The sequence below is a fragment of the Crocodylus siamensis genome, chromosome 1 (assembly GCF_052110815.1).
Source record: "Crocodylus siamensis isolate JL-2025a chromosome 1, ASM5211081v1, whole genome shotgun sequence".
NCBI lineage: Eukaryota > Metazoa > Chordata > Crocodylia > Crocodylidae > Crocodylus > Crocodylus siamensis.
In genome coordinates, this window is record NC_143395.1 from 206,005,112 (window position 1) to 206,024,005 (window position 18,894).

General features: G+C 42.9%; 1 protein-coding gene across 1 annotated transcript in view; it reads left to right on the forward strand.

The window, feature by feature from the left end:
* MAN1A2 (mannosidase alpha class 1A member 2) overlaps positions 1–18,894 on the forward strand; it is a 179,282-nt gene that overhangs the window by 138,552 nt on the left and 21,836 nt on the right. Inside the window, exons 10-11 of the mRNA XM_090053566.1 lie at positions 1,514–1,733; positions 12,523–12,695. Of these exons, the coding sequence (XP_089909692.1) occupies positions 1,514–1,733; positions 12,523–12,695 (393 nt within the window). The remainder of the gene's footprint in view (positions 1–1,513; positions 1,734–12,522; positions 12,696–18,894) is intronic.

An 18,894-nucleotide genomic window follows, 5' to 3' on the forward strand; every position in this document is an offset into this window, starting at 1 on the left:
CTTCTTGCCGGGTCCTGAACATGGTGGAGTGGATCCAGCATAGGGAAGGGGGGAGGGTGCCCCAGGCCCCCACTACTTATCCAGCCTATGAGGCCAGATGAGTTTGACACCCCTGATTTAGAAAATTAAGGTGAAGTCTTTCATCTCCTGATGCTTGTATGTGTCACTTGTCCTATGCTAGTTTGATTTATGGTTTAATCTTATTCTTCAGGGTCCTGTCAGGGGAGGATAGTACTTCTTGTGAAGTGTCAGGGCATTCATTACAAGTTTCTTTAAAAATTGTGAGTGAATGTTTCGGTGGTTCACTATGATGAATCCAGTCACCACTTACATGTCCTTTTAGAACACAGTTTCATTAGTTGTCTGTTAATCTTTGAAGTATCTTGAGGGAGGCATAGTATGTTCTCAGGCTTCTTAGTAATGGCATAGCACATTCTGCCCCTAATTTGCAGAATGGCACAAGCTGAACAATGGCACAAGAATAGTGTACATGTTTAATGTATAATATCAGTCTCAGATTTTCAGCATAATATGAATAATTTATTGAAGAAAATACTTTGTTACAATAATGACTGTTGGTAAGCTTGCTAACAATCATGGCTAGACAGTAATACAGATGGTATTCTACAAGGAGTCTGTCTTTTCTGCATCTGTTCAATACCAGGTTGAGCCAAAAGTATTTCTACCATTTCTGTGACTGGTTTAGGGACTCTGATCACCCCCAGATGTGTGCCTCCCTCCCTGGGGTTCTGCGATTTGGAGCTTCTGTTACCATTCCCTGCAAACCCAATGAGTCCTGGAATTATCAGAAAGCTAAAACAAGATCAGGATATAGTTTTGATTCTGTTATCTTCAGACTCTGCCATGCCATGCTATTGCTCCTGCCCATAATCTCTGTGTCACAGCAAAGTTCTGCACCTCTGTCTGTGCAACCACCATGATGAGTGGATTCTGGTACCAGAGACTATTCACATAATGTCAAAGTATCCAAATTAACACCAGAAAATATTCCACTAGCACTACTAACACATTTTTGTAGGGAAGGGTCTTAATTTGGGCCTGTCAACATAAACGGTCTCCATCCAAGCCATAGGTCCAAGATATTATGGGCTATCTCCTGGGTTCTTAGTGTTTTTACAAAGAATAATCTCACAGTTTCTATTCACTCTTCTTTTTACTATTTTTCGATTCACTCTTCTTTTCTGGGGATGTTCTTTAATACTGACCAAGAGGATGCTAGTCTATCTCCTTTCAGTGACTGGTCTCCTTAGAGAAGTCTGTAATTCTTCAAGTGCTACCAAAACCTGTGCCTTGGGAATGTTGTGACTCTTAACCCCTTGATTTCTAAAGTATAGAGCACATTTATAAATAAAACTTGTCAGGGAAGAGAAAAAATATTCTTATTTTAAAATTGTATTTAACATAACATTATATATCAATTTTAAAGCATAATAAGTTAGGTAATATGAATTGGAAAAAAGAATACTTGAAGGCTTTCCCAATCTCCTTTTAGGCCATCGAAAAGCATCTTATCAGAAAGTCCAATGGAGGACTAACGTTCATTGGAGAATGGAAAAATGGGCATCTTGAAAGAAAAATGGGCCACCTCACCTGCTTTGCTGGGGGAATGTTTGCACTTGGAGCAGATGGTTCCAGAGATGATAAGGCTGGGCACTATTTGCAACTTGGAGCTGAGATTGCACATACATGTCATGAGTCATACGACAGAACAAGTAAGAGTCATTATTGATCTAAAAATTTCACAGGAAAGAGATGTGGTGGGATTATTCAAGATGCATGGGCCTGATCTTTGTCTGTCTTGTACCATATTTATACCAGTTAAAATGTCTTGACTTCAGTGAAGTTACTCCTGATATTCACCAGTATAAACAAATGTAGGATCAGACTTGATAGTTCTTTAACATCTGTTCATCTTCTTGTGTTTAGCCCTAACTAATTCTTCATATGTTTTTCATTCAAGTCCCTGAGTTTTCACATAGTGGCCACATCAACGTGGGATGCTTACTGTGCATTAGCTTGTTACTACTGTGCAAGTAGTAGTGTTGCTTGGCATGAATCATGATGCAATGCAACTGCACGGGAGTAACGAGCTACTGTGCAGTTAGCGTCACTGGGGTGCTACTGGGAATGCTACTGCACAGTCATTTAGTATTTGGGTACGTAAGTACTAAATGACTATGCAGTAACAAATGTGCGGTCAGTGTCTTGTATAGACGTGGCCACTGTGTATTAGTGAGGCACTGCTCAGTTTAAACGCACTGTACATGGAGTACAAATTTAAATGTGGAATTTATATTACTTTTATTAATAATATTGTGCCACATAGCAAATTATTAGTTCAGTTGGAAAGGGGGTTAGAATAGATGAGAAGACATTGTGCTGAAATAGAAACTGTTGAACTAGAGAGGAGGTAACAAGTGTGCTGTGAAAGTTGCTAATTAGACAAAATTAGGAGGCATTCTCAATATAGAGAGGATAGGGAACATAAGATCATAGGAAGGTAGGCCTGGAAGGGATCTCACAAGGTCATCTAGTCTAGTGCCTTGATCAGGGCAGAATCATCCGTAACTAGCCCATCCCAGCCAAGTATCTATCTAACCTGCTCTTGAAAATTTTCCAGGGATGGAAATTCCACAGTTTTACTAGGCAGCCTGTTCCAGTGCTTGATTACCCTCATAGTCAAAAAAATTCAGCTGTTTGTGAGCCCCAAACTGAATACAGGACTCCAGGTGAAGTCTCACCAGTGCTGAATAGAATGCAAGAATCACTTCCCTTGATTTGGAAGTGACACTCCTGATAATACAACCCAGCATGCTGTTGGATTTTTTTGGCAACAAGAGAACAGTGTTGGCTTATATAGTCAACTTATGGTCTACCGTTACCCCTTCTCCTTTTCTGTAGTAGTGCAGCCTAGCAGTCATTCCCCAGTCTTTGTGCATGCAGTTTTTCTGTCCCAAGTACAGGACTTCGCACTTGTCTTTTCTGAATTTTATCTAGTCGATTGAGGACCATTTCTCTCGTCTGTCCATGTAATTCTGGATTCTATACCCCACCTTCCAGAGCATCTTCCACAGAGTTTCTAAGTGTACACTCAATCCCATTGTTCAATTACTTAATGAAGATATTAAACAAGGCTGGACCCAGGACAGCGCCTTGGGGAGCCCCACTTGATACCTTCTTCCAACTAGACTGAGTCATTGAAAACTACTTGTTGAGTATGGTGATCCAAGCAGTTATATTTACCCTACACCCAACTTTATGTAGTATGTATTTCCTCAGTTTGTTAATGAAAAGTTAAGGTATATCGCATCCACTCCTCCCTGCATCCACAGAGCCTGTCTCTCTATAAAAAGGAAATCAGGTTAGTCAGACATGACCTGCTCTTGATGAATCCATGCTGTTTGTTTCTGATCACCTCATTCTCCTCTAGGTATTTCACAATAGATTCCTTGAGGTCTGGCTCCATGATCTTTCCAGATTTCAAGGTCAGGGTGTCTGGTCCATAATTTCCCAGATCCTCCTCCTCCTTTTTTTTTTTTTTTTAAAGATGGGTACTATACTGGCCCTTTTCCAGTTATCCAGGACTTCTTGACCTCCACAAGTTCTCGAAGGGGATGGATAAATGGCTGTGAGATTTACTGCAGTCGGTTCCTGTATGACTGCTGGAACTCATCCATGCTTCGTACCACTACCTTTTCCTGCTTGTACACATAGGCACCAACAATACTTCCAGGAACACAGCTGAGTAGATCAGAGAAGACTACAGGACTCTGATGCAATGAAAAGCCATAACACCTTAGCCTGCCACGGGTAAAGCAGGCCAACATCCTGCTGCTGCAAAGGTTGTTTAAAATATGGTTGAGAGATGCAAGGAAGAGGACCATGCGTCCTACAACAGAGGAAGGCAAAAAACCCTCACAGCACGTACCAATCTGACCATGGGGTAAAATTCCTTTCTGACCCTAAATATGGCCAGGAACCTCTGGGTTTAATTCCCAGCAGGAGAGTGGCACACCCCAGTCAAAGTCCCCAGCCTTGGCTACAGCCAACACCCAGTGCTTTTGAGGATGGCAAAACTTCTCCTTCCCTCTGTCTGACAAGAGTAGCAACAGGAAGGGGAAAAAAGTCCTTCCTGGCCCCATGTGGCAATCAGCAAAGCTCAGAAGCAAGGGAACTACCCAAAGAAGAACATAGGCATAGCTAGATCATGCCTGACTAATGCTTATCCAGCCTCTTCTTGAACATCTTGAGTGATAGAAATTCTGCAACTTCCCTAGCAGTTTATTCCACTGCCTCACTGTTCTAACAGTGAAGAAGTTTTTTCCTGATATCTAGTCTAAACCTACTTCGCTGCAACTTCAAGCCATTGGTCTGCATCCTACTCTGCAGCAGGAGAGAAGTTGCTTTCCCTCTTCTTTATGGCAGCTATTAAGACATTTAAAGACTGCTATCATGTCCCTTCTTCTGTGCCTTTTCTACAAGCTGAACCTGCGTACTTCTTTCAACCTCTCATTTTGCTTGCCTTCTAAGCACTTTATTGTTTTTGTTGTCTGCCTGTAGACCCTGTCTAATTCCCTTCCTACTTTGTAAAATGTTGAGCCCAAAGCTGCATACAGTACTCGAAATGAGGCCTAATCAGTGCCAAGTAGAGGCACTATCATGTCCTGTGTGTTGCACCTAATTGCTTCTAGTGATACATCCAAAAACCACCTTTGCCTTTTGTCTAGCTACACCACACTGCAGACTCACTGAGTCTGTGATCTACTAGGACTCCCAGATCCTTCTCCGTAGTGCTGCCATCCAGCCATCTGTCACCCATTTTGTATTTTGGTTTTTGATTATTTTTTCTGAGGTTTTAGTGCCTTGCATTTGTCAGCATTGAACTTTATCCTTTTAGCTCCAGCCCAGCTTTCCAGGCTGTCGAGATCCTTCTGAATTGCGGTTCCATTCCCTGTTCACAATCCTTTCATTTCATGTCTTTTACAAACTTGCTCAAGAAGCTTTCTATGCCAGCATCCAAATCATTAATGAACATGTTGATGAAGTTCATCAGGCCCTGCTGACTTGAATTCATTTAGACCCATCAAAAGCTCTATTTCTTTTGTTACCTCATGGCTCAGCTTGTTCCCCTTCTTTATTAGCTGTTAAATTGCAGCTAAATATTTCCTCAAGACTGAGATAAAGTAATCGTGGAGTACTTTGCATCTTGTTACAAGTTTATCCTGGCTATTGTTTACAGCAGACCCACAACTTCCTTGGTTTCTCTCTTGCTCAACATAGTTATAAAACCTCCTCTTGTTGTCTTCCATCTCCCCCGCAAAGTTCAGCTTCCTTTTTTTTCTTTGCCACCTTGATTTTGTCCCTGCAGGTTCTTGCTTGGTTACCAGCCCATTTTTCTATTGCCTATATGAATTCCTTTGACAATGAGGCATCCTAGAAGCTCCATGTGGAAATGCATTGGTCTCTTACTATTCTTCTGGTGCTTCCATTGTATCAGAACAGTTTTTTGTGGGGCTTCCTACAGTGTGCCCTTTCTTTAGAAGCTCCCAGCCCTATTGGTTACCTTGATCTCTCAGTGGGCACATCTATAATGTAGAGTAATGCACTTCTGCTATTGTGCATTAAATTTAGTAGGTCTGTGAGGTACTAAATATATGCACATTAGGCTGCCCTAGTGCACAGTAGAAAAGGCACATTTTTTATTGACACTATACGCAGTATTTTTACTTTGCATTAGCATATTAGCATGGCTTTTGATGTGAGGCTTTTATGCATGGTAAAATAGGCTACTACATATTAAAGTACATGTGTAGATGCGCCCAGTCTTCTATCCCATGGCATCATGCTTATTAACTCCTTGAGTCAGCTGAAATCCACCTTTTTAAAATCTAGCATTTTAATTCTGTTGACTTCATTCTTTTTTGTCTCAGGATCATGAATTTTGTCACATTATGACCACTTCTCAAGTTTTCCATCACCTTCTCATCTTCTACCATTTTTTCTTTATTGGACAAGATCCAAGATAGATGGTCCCTTATTTGGACCTTCAGTTGTCTGGAACAGAAAGTTGTCCTCTGCACAAATTAGGAACTGGCTCAGCATTTTGTTTGGCTGAACAGCTGATATCTAGAAAACTGAAGTTTCTCATCTGTACCATCCCATAACTTTTTGATAATTATGTCACCTCCTTGAAGAGTGCCTCATCCACTTCTTCCTGACTTTGTGGTCTGTACTAAATCCCTACCATTATATCAGTCCTCTTTCTGTCACCTTTTATCTTCACCGAACTACATCCTGATTTATTGTCATCTTCCATCCTCCTGAACCAGCGAACAAATGTATGGGTGTTTAATATACAAGGCAGTGCCCCGCCACCTTTTCTCCCAACCCTGTCCTTCCAAAAGAGAGTGTAGCTCTCAGTGTTGCCATTCCAGGCATAAGAGCTGTCCCACCAGGTCTTTGTGGTACCAGTCAAATCATAGCTCTTTTCACAGGCTGTGACTTCCAGTTCATTTTGTTTATTCCCCATACTTCTCACTTTTGTATACAAAAGTTATATAGGATCAATGTCCCTCTTCTCCGTAAGGGCAACACTATTCTTTGGGACTCCCCAGGAAGCAGCCTTGTTTGGTCTTCTCTTCCTGAGAGGACTTCTTGCAACCAGCCCAAATGTGGCTTCACGCTTTAGGATCTGGCTTTTCTCAGTTTCTGGCTTTCCTGGCAATCCATTGCACCCTCCACCTCTGAGAGCTCCTTCTTTTTGGTCACCTTAGGGGGAGCTTTTGAAGGGGAAGGGTATCATCCGTCCACCCTGGGGTCTTCTCTGTCCCCAGCTCTCTCAGGCTCCCTATTTCTTCTTGGGCCCAGTCAGCCACACTAGCCATAAAACAGTTACAAAACTATAGTAATAAACTGGGAACAATACTTGCCCAGTACCATGAAACAAAATTATGGGGAACCAATCAGGGAGTAGTCTCTGGGCCTTATTGATAGGCTCGACTGCCATCTGCCTGGGATTAAAAGGGCATATAGGTGTCCTACTTATGGAACTATCTACTAGAACTATTTAGAGCAAAGCCCCTTCTCCTTCTCCTTCCCTCCCCATGCTCCCCACTGGAACTGCAGGCTAGAATTCAGCCCACTTAGCCTTTCATCACAATGTACATCAGATGTATTTTGCATTGTTGTTCATTTGTTTCCTTTTGTTACCTAAATATATATTTATGCACTGGAATAAATGCCATAATTTTACCAGTGCTAAACACCCCTGGCTCCCTCTGTATGAATTTTAAATTGACTATAAATATTGAGATGTCAGTATTCTTGTACTTAGCTACAGTATTGTGTGATTTCAGAAACATTCTCTGTTTGCTCTTTCTGCTTAGAGTAGTAGTTCTCAACCGTTTTAGAATCGGGGCACCCCTCCGTAACTTTTCTGAATTTGACAGCACCCTGGTTGAGAACCACTGTTCTGATGTCTCGGCTTGCTAACTTTATCTCCAACCTGCTGTGCCTCCACTACTCTAAGGAATTATCTCACATGCTACTGTTTCCAGGAGGTGCCTGTGGAGCTGGACTCGGAACTGGGTACTCCTGCCTGTCTATATTAGGCTTACAAAGCAGCTGCTTCTTCATTGAGCTCTGCAGGTACCTGGAAACAGAACCACACAGGGTAGTTTCACCTGGCCACAGCAGCATCGGCACTGGTTCCACCTCACCCTTCAGAAGGGTGCTGTGGCACCCTAGTTGAGAACTTCTGACTCAGACTGAGGCTCCTCAGTTCCATGGGTACCCAGATAAATCATCTAGATTTGAACAACGCAGTGTGTGTTAGAACCAGGATAGATGTCCCCAGTGGACCACCAAACTGGAAGTTTCTTTTTCTAGGAGAAGAGTGCTGTCCTGGTGGGTTATTGCTTTGCCCCACCTTGAGTGGAAAGCAGTGGCTCTGATTTTTGGAAAGGGCCTTAAAAGTCCAGGACTGTGTCCTTTTCTTCTGCAATACCAGAATGCTGTGATCTGTTTGAGTCCTTGTTTCCAGGTGTGTATTTATTGTATATTCTATTCCAGATTTGTCTACTCTGCCTTTAGAACAGGCACACTGCTCAGACCCCGTCCTCCGCTTCAGTGGCTTCCACATCAGGAAAGTGAAATGTTTTCAGTCCCCTTCCTGAGACCATATTCGTCCTACTCAGATAATGATATTTCTGTGAGAAGGTATAGACAAAGCAGGAATATTTTTCTGGAAAGAAAAAAAAGAGGGATCAGGAGGCTAAGGGGAAGATGCATCTTACAAGGTGTATGTGTCTCTATTTTCTGTGATGTCTAGAGGAGGACACTGGAGAAATAGCTGTTCATAGCTTCTGTATACTCTGTCCAAGACATCAAGGTCCACAGATGTACAGTTCAAGCTGCACAGCTTAAATGGTATTAAGGGCCAATTGTAAGGTACACTGGGCTTTTAAGACTCCTTTAAAAAATCTGGAGAACTGCTACTTGTGGGAACCAATTTGACTGGACATAAGCCCTCAGCATGTTTTTTAGGAGGAAATTGGACTGCATTGAGGTATATGCACAGATTTATTAATCAACTTGTTGCAAGAACACAGGACTCAATGTCTGTCTTTTCAAATCCCTTTTTTTCATTTAATAAAACAGTTTAGTAGAGAATTAACTTGTACAATATGTTGTTAACTTGTGGAATTCATTACCACATGAGGTGGTGGAGGCAGATAACACAGTCAAGTTCAAGAAGGGACCAGATAAATTAATGGGTGGTAAATCTATTAATGGTTATTGGACAGAATGGTTGGAGATGTTTCCTCTGGTATCTCTAACCCAAATAATGGAGGATGCCAGGGAGGGTATTGAATCCAGGGGATAGATCACTCTAGAGGTATCCAGTTCTGTGCTTTTCTTCTATAATATTCATTTCTGCCACTTGTCAGAGATAGGATACTAGGCTAGAGGGACCATTGGGCTGACCCAGTATGGCACTTTTGTTCTTAATTATGGTGGGCCACTGGGATTGTGCTGTGGGCCACAATGAAGTCCATGCCTAAACAAGAGGGAGTCTTTAGAACCACTAGTGTTACCATGGGGAACCAGATACCAACAGGACATGTGTCCTTCTGCGGAGTTGTGATAGAATTTCTTGGGATGTCCATTAAAATTAGAGGCAGGCCATGAGTAAGACCCCTGGAAGATATACAGGTAAAAGTATGATGGTATCTGATGCACAATCCATGCAGTCATGCTTCCTGCCATGCCTCATGTGCGTGCCAGGAGGTGTGATTGTGGGATCGCACATCAGATCCCATCATGCTTTATTGCCAGTGCAGGGGGAACATGAGCTGCACTTCCATGGCCGGGAACCCCATCAGCTGATCTGGGTTCCCAGCTGCAGGGTTGCAGCATCATATATAGTATGTGCGTAGTGTGCCCCTCTGACTGGGAGCCCAGATTGGCTGATGAGGCTCCCAGCCATGAGAGTGAACCTGGCCACGCATTCAATTAATGACACAAGAACCAGCCACAAAGCTGGTAGAGAGAAACAAAAAGGTTACACTTTTCTTTTGTGGAATAACTTTGTAGCTTGTTCCTTGTTTTATGACGCCATGTATTGCATTAATGTGTGGCCAGGTTACAATTTAAGATATGACTAACTGATTTCTGCAAAATGTATGAACCAATTCCTCAGATCCTCTTCCTGGTTATGTAATGGGTCTTACCCATCTACAAGTTCAGCTCCAGAGAAGTCACTGGTATCTGGTAGAACTGCATCTTCTCAAGACCCTGAATGGTCATTAAACTGAATCATCCATTGCTTAGAGGTCATCCAGAAGACATTAGGGATGCACAGACCAGAATTGGACATGGTATTTCATTGGCAGAGTATCAGTGCCACATACAGAGGAAAAGCTCCAGGATCACTGTGACAGGGGGCCTTCCCAGGGGCTAGGTCACAAGTTATCCCATGCACCTGCCTAGGGCAGTTTGTCCTGACTTGCCTGTCACAATTTGAATGTTATCATGATATATTAAGCATGAGGCCGCCCATTCACTACCCAATGCCAGGGGGTGCTATCACTGCTCTGTACATTCCCTATACCATGGCCCATGGCTTGCAAATGGCATCCAGAATATTATTATTGCTTCCTGACTTCCAGCCAGATTCAGCCCATTGTTGGGCTTCTTCCACATTCACACTCACTCTGCCCCCCTCTCACAGGGGCCTCTTCCACACTGCCCCTCACTGGACCACATATGACCTGCCCTGCTCCCTTGAGTGACCTCTTGGCCATCAGGCTTGCCTGCTAACTCTCTGGCACAGCACACGCAGCACCTTTGGTTCACTCATGCTCCCCTACTCTGTGGCATCAACTTGTGCTGAACACTGAGCTGATTCTGTCCCTACCCTTCACCAGGCAACTTGCTCCTGTTCTAACTCGTGGGGTTGGCCCATGTACTGCCCTTCAAACCACCCTTGTAGCTCTACTCAGTACACCCCTGGTACCAGCCCTTCAGGCTGCCCTCAGCAGCCCTGTTCTGTACCCCACATGCTCAGTCCTTCAGATGCCTCTCATTGCACCCTACTCTGAGCAGGTCCCTGTATCACTACTGCCCCCCTCTGGGACCTCCAGGGTCTTGCACCCCTGCAGGGCTTAGGTGCCTCTCCATGCATGCCTGGCCCTTCTCATTCTCTCCCCAACTCATAAATACCCACTGGTGTGTGGAGGCTGGGGTTGAAGTGCCCCTACCCACTTTCATCGGGGAGGTAACTGGGCTAGTATTCACCTTGCCAGAGAAGCATTAAAAATTGATCAGAACCCTTCTTAGATCTGAACTATGAAACCCCAGGTTACTGCTTCCTCCAGAAGTACATGGTTTTGTTCACTAGTTTATGTACTCATTTGACACTCATTCATAACTGATTAAAGGGCTTTTTGAGCCTATGCAAAGTTTTTTTTTTTTTTTTATGTCAAATTTTGTATCTGATTTTGTATCGGCTATTACTAAATTTTAGTACAGAGCTGGTTAATCACATCTTAAGTATAATGTGTATCAGGGATCTTGGGGTACTCAAAGATATAATGAAGAGTGTGCTGTCAAATGTATGGGAGTTGTTAGCAGCAGTATATAATCAGAATGCAGGCATCAGAAATCCAGTTTCTTTGACAGGGGTGGAGGTGGAGGCAACATTGTTGGAGGTGTAGATCTTGGTTTCAAATCTTCTCATGTTATAGTAAAAACTGTGCACAGCATTTTATTAAAGTGGGAACAAAATGAACAGCAATGGATGAGTTTAAAATAAAAAAAAATGGGTATTTCTTGATGAAACATTCCTTGCCAGGTGTCATGCTGGGTGAGGATATCATGTTTTTCTATTCAAGTTTAGAACTACGATCTCCTGGATATCCTGGGGTGTTAGGAGTTCTTCAGTGGTTCCCATGCTATGGGACTGTAATGCTTTGGTTGGGATCAGGACTCCATTGCCCTGGTGACTATGGACTATCATAGTATAAGGCCATTTCTACCCCACAACCCATGGGAAACTTATGACTGTGATGTGCCTTTTCCTGCCTGAGCTCAAATATGCAGCATTCAGCACTTTATGAACACTTTGGCAAAACATTAAATCTGATGCAGCCACAGTTGCAGGAAAGGCTGCTGACTTGTATTATTTTAGAAATAGTAAAATATTTGTGCTAATTCTTGGGAACCCACTGGATTACAGAGTACTGTCTACGGGCCACACTTGACTGAGTTCTATGCTGTTGCCTACTACCATTTGATGATGGTACAGGATGGTACCCAGAAACCTATAGTAACATATTCATATTAAAGACAGTGCTTCAATAGACAACACCATTTTGTACAAATTCAGTCCTTTAAATCTTGGCAGGATGCCATTATAATCTCCTTTTAGTGAAAAAAAAAAAAAAACTGCAACAGTATAGCGCATTTTTCAAACCTGGCAGAGTTCTTGTCGCATACTTGAAACCCTTGGAAGCAGGCTGAAATTGTCATGTACCTCCCCTACAGTGGCTTAACCACCACCATTGCCATACATCAAGGGAGTCTAGATAAAGTATCATCATCTGGGATGCTGCCTTCTAATTCATGTTCTAAGGCCCTTTCCCTGTCTTCCTCTTCAAATGGGATGTTGAAATTTCTCTTGACCATTTTCCTTTTTCACTGTGGTACAAAAAAACCCATAATCTGCATCATTTTAATGTTACCCTATATTGGAAGGTGTTTTATTAGTTTCCAAGAAGGTTTACCATATACCTGTTGAGGTGAGTAGCTTTAGCACAGGAACTGTATACATTATTCATTAGGAATATGATAATCTTCAATAATAAAAATATTTATAAGACTGTTCAAAGAGAAGCTAAATCCAATTGTACTTGCATTACCTGTTGTACCGGTTGCATTCTGTGCCCCACTCCCCCAAGTCTTTGAAAGGAATAAAGTTTTCTTTTTCTTTTTTATCTGTAGCATTAAAACTAGGTCCTGAAGCATTCAAATTTGATGGTGGTGTGGAGGCAGTGGCAGTGCGGCAGAATGAAAAGTATTACATTCTGAGACCAGAAGTGATTGAAACCTATTGGTATATGTGGAGATTCACACATGATCCCAAATACAGACAGTGGGGCTGGGAGGCAATGCAGGTAAGTACTGATTAACTCAGTCAATAGAATACCTCTCCTTTGTTCTTCTGTAGCCCTTTTATCCCAGGATATGAGGACACTTTCAAACATTAATGCACATAGCACAGGGCAGGATGGTTGTCACTTTTCCTGATTCACAAATGAAGAAACAGATCCATAGATAGGTGACATTTTCAAGGTGACCCAGCAAGTAAGCTGGGAAATGAGTCCTGTACTAAAATCAGTATGGAACTCATAGTCTTGACCTTTAATTTGTAGGCCACAGACCTTGCATTGTGGTAAGCATTTACTGTGTTAGCACTTACTGGACATGAGAGCTGTAGCATTTTAAAAATCATCTTAGATTATTTGTTCTTGAAATGTACGTAGGTACTCAGCTGACTGTCTTCAAACAGGCTGCAGAGGATGTTGTGTATAAATACATGTCCATTCATGCACACTGGCTTTCATTGCTCTATGTGAGTAATAATCAAAGTTAGTTCTGTTTGTTGTGAGGGATAGATGGTATATCTGATTGCTAAACTGGGTAGACCTGCTCCACCATTAGACCAGAGTCCTTTAGAAGCAGAATATAAACAGCATCAACAAGAAATGGGAAGGGTGGAGGAAAAGAGAAGGAATAATATTACTGTGATGCTTAAAAAGTTTGCGTTTCTATATACTAGTTGGCCAGTTTGTATTTAGTTGTTGAACCCAGCTCTTGAATGGGAAAGTCCCTTAAGTTTCAGGCTAATCTGTCCTGTTGGAAATGTTGTAACTAGGCTACAGAAATTTAGATTTGCAATGTAATCCCAGTATAAATCAATAATTCCACTTGTCTGTAATCCACAGATGGGTTTCCATCCTATCTTTCTGGGTTATGAAGTATAGTAAAAAATATATATATATTATGCATCAAAATGAAGCCTAAATTCTAATTGCAAATAGTAAAATAAGATTTCTATAAATTCCTGTTTTACATGCTTCCAAGAGCAAAGCTGGAAATATTGCTAGCCTGGGTGAATTCCTTTGCTACCACCTAATAGCCTAATCCTGAGTCTTACAAAACTGATAGGTGGGGCAACCTGGACACTTCCCAGTTTCTTCTTCATGGTCTCAGAGCATAAAAATCAGTCGCTGCTTTTCACTTCTTCCACTTTGCTGTTTAAGTTTTTTTTTTCACCTGCCTGGGCAGTAGATCTAAAAGCAGCTATCGGTAGGGGTCTACCCAGATTACAGGAGGACATACCAATTTTTGCAGGTTGATCGTAATGTAAAGTTCCAATTCTGCAGTCATTTTGTGGCAACCCATCTCTTAGTACTGATCGGAGAGACCTAGGAGCAGGGGAGGGGGTGGCCACTGTCTTGACTGCTGGCTGTCCTTTGTGCATCCTTGCCCTTCAGCACATAGATTCCCCAGGGGAAGAGGGAAAGGGGGCTGCTGTCATCTTGTCTGCTGCCCTTCCTGCTGTCCCACCAGCCAGCACTTCCCCTCCCAGCAGCAAGAACTACTGGCTCCCACTGGGGACACGGCATTTTATTTCTATTAAGTTTTTTTGTTGATGTTGCAGATTTTGCGGGAAATCCTGGATTTCCCGAGTTAAGTAGGTCTAGTGATCAGAGATGAAAATAAGAGATGGAGAAACCAAGGGAGTTTTTGAAGCCTTGTGACATCAGCAAGGCAAATGGCATGATGAGAGCAGTGAGCTGGGCAGGAACTAAATAAGGGCCAAAGCAAGGCACTAATGTACAGAAGCTAAGAGAGTGCATAAAAGTATTTGAAGCAGAGTGTGATTTCCTGCCAAAAGTGGGGTTAAGAGTGTTTGTGTATGTGATAAGGAGGGAAAAGGGCTTGGTTAATTGGGCTTGTTTTCTTGTAGCATTTTGGAAAAATTGAAAAGGAACAAAGTAGGAAATCAACCTGGGAAGGAACCTGACATTATGATAAAGAACTAGCAGAAATGCAAAGAACTAGAAAAATTTAGCAAGGGCAATGATGTAGCAGGCAAAGGAGGCAGAGGCATGAAAGTTGGGAGCTTGTGAGATTAGAATATACAGGTATTGCCAAAGATGATCGGGAAGGGATAAACAGATAGATTTGATGATGGAACTAGACTGGTGGCAGATGACAGAGCAAGGTTGTCATCTCAGGTTGTAGTAAGGGAAGTTTAGGTTAGATATTGGGAAGAATTTTCTCGCTAGGAAGATAATAAAACACTGAAACCGGTTACCCAGAGGTTGTGGAATCTTCATCCTTGGAGGTTTTCAAGACCTGGCTAGACAAGCTTTGACTTGGATAATCTAGTTGGGGATGGTCCTGCCTTGAGCAGGGGGGGTTGGATGTTAAAATAGTTGAAGGGGCCCATTTCCTAGTCATTGCTTAGGATGCTTGCTGTCATGTTGTCATGAAGAAGTCTGATGATAGTAACAAATTTTGGCGGCCATCCAGATCTCATCAGGATTTTCCATAAGGCTGTTGAATCAAAGGCTTTAGGTCAATGAAAACCATGTAAAGGTCTTTGTTGCTCATGGCACTTCTCCTGCAGCTGTCTAGCAACAAAGATCCTGTTTGCTATACCTCTGACAGTCTGAAACCACTTTGGGACTCGGATAGAATCTCCTTGGCAAGGGGAATGAGTCTGTTGAGGAGAATGCAGGTCAGGATCTTCCCAGATATGGAAAGGAGTGCAATGCTGTATTAATTGCTGCAATCTGATTTATTACCTTTCTTAAATATGATTAAAATTCTGGCATCTCTCAAGTTACTGGTAATCTGTTTGTTTCCAGATTCTCAGAATAACAGCAAGTAGTTGGTAAGAGCTTTTTTTTTTTTTCCTACCATACTTATAAATTTCAGCTGGTATTGCATCAGGAATGCTTTGTTGTTGTTCATCTGCCCAATGGCTTTCAAGACCTCTTGAGAGGTTGGTGGGTCTACAAGGTGGTCCTTAATGTGGTGTTGTGGAATGGCTTTTATGGTACTATCTTCAACATTCAAGTCTTGGATCAGAAGCTGTTGAAAATTGTTCTTTCCACTGTACATTGATGGTGGAGTTGTCGTTGAAGACTTATTCCATCCTCAGATTTCAAAGGGATGGCTTCTTGGGTGCTTGGCCCATAGATGCCCTTGGTCTCACCGAAGAAACTATGCATATCATAGCTGTCAGGAAACTTTTGGATCTCTTTTTCTTTATGCTCCCATCACTTGTTCTTTCACTCGCGAGTTCTGTTCCAGGTGGCCTCTGCTTTAATGTGATGGTAAGTGTCTTGCTTCTGTTTGGAGTTGATGTCATTCTGCCAAGTTTTGAAGGCTGTTTTTTTTTCATCACTGCAAGCTTGAATTTCCTTATCATTCTTATCAAACCAGCCCTGATGTTTCTTTGTGGAGAAGACTAGAGATTTGCCACATGCCACACAGATGCCTTTCTTGAGGGTTTTCCAGGTTTAGTGGTGTCAAGATCATCAGGGAGGCTGGAGAGTTTCTCACTAAGATGTTGCTGGAAATGATCGCTTTTAGCAGGGTCTTTCAAGCATTTGATATTAAACCTCTTCCTTGGTTGCCTCTCTTACTTGCACTATTTTGGAGCAATACAAATGAACATGTACATAGTGCCTGTTCAGCTTAGCTGGTTAGAGTGTGGTCTAATTACATCAAGATTGCAGATTCAATCCCCTGTTGGTGTACCCCCAGCAGCTGGTCTAGAAACAGGGAGTTTTCTGGCTGGTTGACAAGCAGGGAGGGGTACCCTGGGCACAGTGGCAAAACTGGAAGCACAAGCAGCACAACTGGAAGTGCCCCCTGCTTCTCCATGCCACTGCTACATACCCCCTGGGGGCTTCTCAAGTACCCCTAGGCATACGTATACCCCTGGTTGACAACCCCTGGACTAGATGATCTGTTGAGTCCCTTCCAACCTTATTTTTGTAACAGACTTGGTGGGATAGCTCACATGACTAGAGTGCTGTCATGGATATGTACAAACTGTTCAGGAAGGACAGGTAGGGGAGAAGAAGAGTTGTTGCTGTTTATGTAAAAGACTTGTATGATTGCTCAGAGGTACAGTATGAAATTGGAGATAGGCTTATTGAAAGTCTCTGGCTTAGAGTCAGAGGGGAGAGCAACAAGGGTGACATTGTGGTGGGTGCGTACTGTTGACCACCAAAGCAGAAGGATGAGGTGGATGAGGCTTTTTACAAACAGCTAACAGAAGTTTCCTGATCACAGCCCATGTTTCTCATGGAGGACTTCAGTCACCCTGACACCTTCTGGGAGGGCAGTACAGCAGTGCACAGACAATCCAGGAAGGTTTTAGAAAGTGTTAGGAACAACTTCCTGGTGTACATGCTGGAGAAGCCACCTAAAGCAAATAGTGCTGCTCTTGACCTACTGCTTGCAAACAAGGAAGAGTTGGTGGGGAATGTAGAAGTGGATGGCAACTTGGGCAGCAGTGACTGTGAGATGGTTGAGTTCAGGATCCTGAGGAAAAGAAGGAAGAAGAGCAGCAGAGTAAGGACTCTGAACTTCAGAAAAGCAGAAGTCCTGGAGAGCTGCTTGTATTTTAAAGAAACCTTACTTGAGGTCACAGGAATGAACCATTCTAATGCACAGAAAAATAGCAGGTATGACAGAAGACCAGCTTAGCTTAGCAGGGAACTCTTCAGTAAGCTAAAATACAAAAAGAAACTTACAAGAAGTAGAAACTTGGACAAACAACCAGAGAGGAGTATAAAAGTATTGTTTGGGCATGTAGGGATGAAATCAAGAAGACTAAAGTACATTTGGAGTTGAAACTATCAAGGGACGTGAAGGGTAACAAGAAGGGTTTTGACAAGTATGTCAGCAACAAGATGATGATCAGGGAAAGTGTGGGTTCTGTACTGAATGGAAGGAGGCAACTTAGTGACAGATGATGCAGAAAAGGCTGAAGTACTCGATGCCTTTTTTACTTCAGCCTTCAAAGACAAGGTCAGCTCCCAGATTACTGCATCTGGCAGCACAGTTTGGGGAAGAGGTGAAAAACTGACAGTGCTGAAAGTACAGGTTAGGTACTATTTAAAAAAGTGGTTATGTACATGACCATGGGGCCAGATGCAATGCACCTGAGGGTGCTGGGAGATGTGGTTGCAGAGCCTCTGGCCATTGTCTTGAAAACTTGCTGCAATTGGGAGAGGTCCTGGATGATTGGAAAATGTAGTGCCTATCTTGAAGAAAGGGAAGAAGGCGGATCCAGAGAACTACAGACTGGTCAGCCTCACCTTAGTTCCTGGAAATATCATGGAGCAGGTCCTCAAGGAATCCATTTCTAAGCACTTGGAGAAGAACTTGATTAGGAACAGTTGGCATGAATTCCCCAAGGGCAGGTTATGCCTGACCAACCTGATTGCCTTCTATGGTCTGGAACAGTCTGCCAGCAGAGGTGGTTCAAGCACCTACATTGAACACCTTCAGGAGTAAATTGGATGCTTATCTTGCTGGGATCCTATGACCCCAGCTGACTTCCTGCCCTTTGGGCGTGGGGCTGGACTCGATGATCTCCCGAGGTCCCTTCCAGCCCTGATGTCTATGAAATCTATGACATGACTGGCTCTCTGGATGCAGGGAGACCAGTGGATGTGATGTACCTTGATTTTAGCAAGGCTTTTGATACTGTCTCCCACAATGTTCTTGAAAACAAGGTGAGGCAGTCTAAGTTCAATGCATGGACGATAAGGTGCACAGGAAACTGATTGGATCATTGGGCTCAAAGGTCAATCAGTGGCTCAACATCTAGTGCCCGGCATGTCCCAGGAGTCAGTCCTAAGGCTGGTTTCATTCAATATCTTCATCAGTGACCTGAAAGATGGAATGGAGGGCACCCTCTGAATGTTTGCAAATGGCATCAAGCTGGGGGGAGTGATAGATAGGCTGGAGGGTAGGGCTAGGATTTAGAGAGACCTCAACAAATTTGGAGGTTTGGAACAAAATAAATCTCATGAGGTTCAATAAGGATAAGTGCAAACTCCTGCATTTAAGATGGAACAGTCCCATGCACTGGTACAGTCTGGGGACCAACTGGCTAAGCTGCAGCTCTGCAGAGAAGGACCTGGGGGTTACAGTAGACAATAAGCTGACTATGAGCCAACAGTATATCCTTGTTGCCAAATAGGTTAATGGCATACTGGGCTGCATTATTAGGAGCTTTGCCAGCAGCAAATCAAGGGAAGTAATTATTCCATTCTA